The 3,053-nt window shown below is 55.4% G+C and overlaps 1 protein-coding gene across 1 annotated transcript in view; it reads right to left on the bottom strand.

The window, feature by feature from the left end:
- OVOL2 (ovo like zinc finger 2) overlaps positions 1-659 on the bottom strand; it is a 31,380-nt gene extending 30,721 nt beyond the window's left edge. The window contains exon 1 of the mRNA XM_023507821.1: positions 490-659. Within this exon, the coding sequence (XP_023363589.1) occupies positions 490-659 (170 nt within the window). The remainder of the gene's footprint in view (positions 1-489) is intronic.
- Positions 660-3,053: the final 2,394 nt, after the last annotated feature.

Raw genomic sequence — 3,053 nt, forward strand, 5'->3', positions numbered from 1 at the left:
CCCGGACCTGGGCACCTAGCCAAGTGGGCAACGTCGCGAGGGTGGGCAGGTAGGCCCCTGCTTAGCCACTCGAGCTAGTTTGGGGGAGCGTTTCTTAGTGCCAGCCCTCGCGCCCACGAGGAACAGGGGCCACGCGCGGCGGAAGCCCCTGCGCGCCAAGTTTCTCCTCTCCGGGCGGGGGAGGCGTGTCTGACCTCTCCCCGGCTAGCCCGGAGGGGCTGGTGAACCTCTGTGCACCCTCGTGAGGTCGTGGGATCGGAGGTAGGCCCAGCAGGCTTTCAACCCCCTTCCTGGGCCAGCACCTCAGCCCGCGCAGCAACCAACGGTCCCGCCGCCGGGCAATTAGAGGCTCTCACTAAGAGGAAGGGGGCGCCGGGCGTCCCGGGCTTCCCTGCCTCTCACTCCCCGCCCTCCCCGGCCTGAAAGACGTCTGAGTGACCCCCGGAAGAAAGAGAGAAGGTGGGGAGTCCAGCCCCCGCGCAACAGCACAGAAGACCCACCGCCCCTTCCCCCACCCCGAGAGCCCCGCGCCCAGGCCCGGCCCCCGCGCGGCGCTCACCTGGGATGTAGGTGTCTGCCCTTTCTTCATCCGGGAGCTCATCCCAGCTGCGGACCGAGACCCCCAGGCTCCTCCTCTTCACCAGGAAGACTTTGGGCATGGCGGGGTCCCCTCTCCGTTCGCGGCCCCCTCCTCCCAGCTGCTCCCGCTAGAGGCGACGGCGGCGGCTCGGTCCCCGGCTCCCCGCGGCCGGAGCCCACCTTCCCGCCTCGCCTGCCCTCTCCCTCCACCCCTAGTCGCTGTGCGGCCAGGCCTCTCCCCCGCTCGCCTGGCGACTCCCAGCCTCCCGACTCGGCGACACCTATGCCTTAAATCGCGGGTGAGACCACGCCGGGGAAAAAGTTTCATAAGGTGGAATAGAAAAGGCACCAGGAAACTTGGGAGTGAGCATGCGCCCTGCAACATAACGGTGTCAACAAGCTCGCTACCTGTCCGACCGGTTCCGGCGGCCGGGGCTGCCTGTTCCAGCCCTTCCTTAGGCATGAATGTTTGCAAAAGAATTTAGACTGTTCTTCCCCCTCCTCTTTTTATAAAGAGGTAGAACATTTTTTACTCAAGCCCCTGCCCCATTCCCCCACCACATGCACCTCGGGGAGAAATCTTCGAGGTATGCCCTTGGTCGCCGGCCCAGGGCACCCCCTCCTCCGCGAGTCGGGGCATCCCACTACCTTATCGCCCCCCCCCTCCCCCGTGGATTTGTCTCCGACAAGCAAGCCAGAAAATGGCTCAGTTCCTTTTGTGGATCGTTCCCGGGCTTGTTGAAATCTCTGCTGTCGGACCGGGGAGGCGTTGGGGAGATCTGGCAAAGGGGGATTGGGGCTTGAGCTCCCCCTCAACTACAACAGCTGCCCAAATAAACATAAGGATAAATTTTTAAATTCAGGATTTTTACATGTTATTTTACCGATTTGCATCATACAATCTAAACAAAAAACAAAAAACAGACTTGCTGCGTCAAAGCAGCGTCCACCCCAAGACATTGCACCTCAAAAGCCCCATCACCCCAAATAAACATGCAATAAAAACCAAACCCAAGTGTATGTTATGCAAACGGCAGCTTTGAAATTTGGCTCCATTCCTCGCCCGCTCCTACTGTCGCCTCCCATAACGACCCAATCCCCAAATTCTGAGTCTGGGAATACCTTTCCAGGAAGCCAGTAAGGTGAAGATTGGCTACACCTTGCTGCAGATACTGAGGATGTGGCTGGAAAGCTTTGTGTTTATTTTTATTTTTGCCTTTTCCTATCTACCTTTATGCCTGGAGGGGAGAGGGAAAGAAGAAGTAAGGCGAGTTGGTAAAAGAAAGATGCCAACTTTCTAAAGCAACTGTGCCCACATTGAGGATCGCGCTGCCCTTTTCAAGGCCCTGTTCTGATGTCCCCAAGACAACCGGCACAGCCTCCTGGGTCGCCGCGGTCGCCCTCCTCCAGGACGGAATCGGGCCAGTGCCAGCAGCCGGCGGGCTGCGGGGGCGTGACTGGCCGGGGTGCCCTGGCGCCTGCAGCTCGCGGCGCAGCCAGCCTCACCTGTCTGTAACCCGACCCGCTGCGCGCCCGGCCCACAGGACCCGGGAATCGACGCAGCGGTTTTCCCTGTCCTCTTCCGCCCTGGAATGGCCCTTGGTAACGGATTTCTCGGCTTGGCTGGAGAACTCTCTGGGTGCACGGAGAGGGGCGCAGCTCTCCGGGGGCTGCGCGGGGGACAGGAGCGCCAGGCCTCCGGCTTAGTCTTTGAGGAGTCAGTGTTCTCTTTGGGCCGAACTCTGACCTCCAGATTTTCTCTGAGGAAAACCGACTAAGAATGAGAAAGACTTTGATCCCGGGGAGACTGAGAAGGGGAAGGAAGGCATTTCTGTAGCACCGCAAGAAAATGAGGTGACTTCCTGACTGTAAGGCTGATGGCGCAGCTTCTGGGAGACTCCGCACGTGTTATTTTTATCTGCCAACAAACGAGATTTGCTAGAAAGAAGGAACTCGGGGTGAATGAAAGAGTAAAAATAAAGTAAACCTATAAAATAACAGGATTATTCCCCCGTCTCTAAACATCTTCAAAATTTCATTCAAGATTCTTTATTTTGTAAAAGAGACAGTGAACCCCACTAATAAAGGTGGGGTTTTTTTTTTTCTTCTTCTTTGTTTATCTGATTTCAAATCAATGAACGCCTGGACAATTTTGTCTATTTCCGTTATTTGAAAGGCTTACAGAATTTTGGCTTAGAAGGCTAAGAACTTCAAAAGCAACGCCGTGTTTATGGGTTTAGGGATGGAAACCAACAGTTTAGTTTCATCCCACTTAGTTGGATGAGCGTCTGCTGTATTTCCTGGGCTTTTCTTTGGGAGAAAGGAATTTTTAGGTGTTTTCTTCCTTTTTTTCCTTGGTCAGAATTGATAGAGGTTTATCAATACTGTTGACAAATACAAAGAACAAGCTTTTGTCTTTGTTGACTTTATTGTAAGGTTGGTTTTCTAAGTATTATGAAAGGTGATAGAGCATC

The sequence above is a fragment of the Otolemur garnettii genome, unplaced genomic scaffold, assembly GCF_000181295.1.
Source record: "Otolemur garnettii isolate 467f Iridium unplaced genomic scaffold, OtoGar3 scaffold00208, whole genome shotgun sequence".
NCBI classification, from domain to species: Eukaryota; Metazoa; Chordata; class Mammalia; order Primates; family Galagidae; genus Otolemur; species Otolemur garnettii.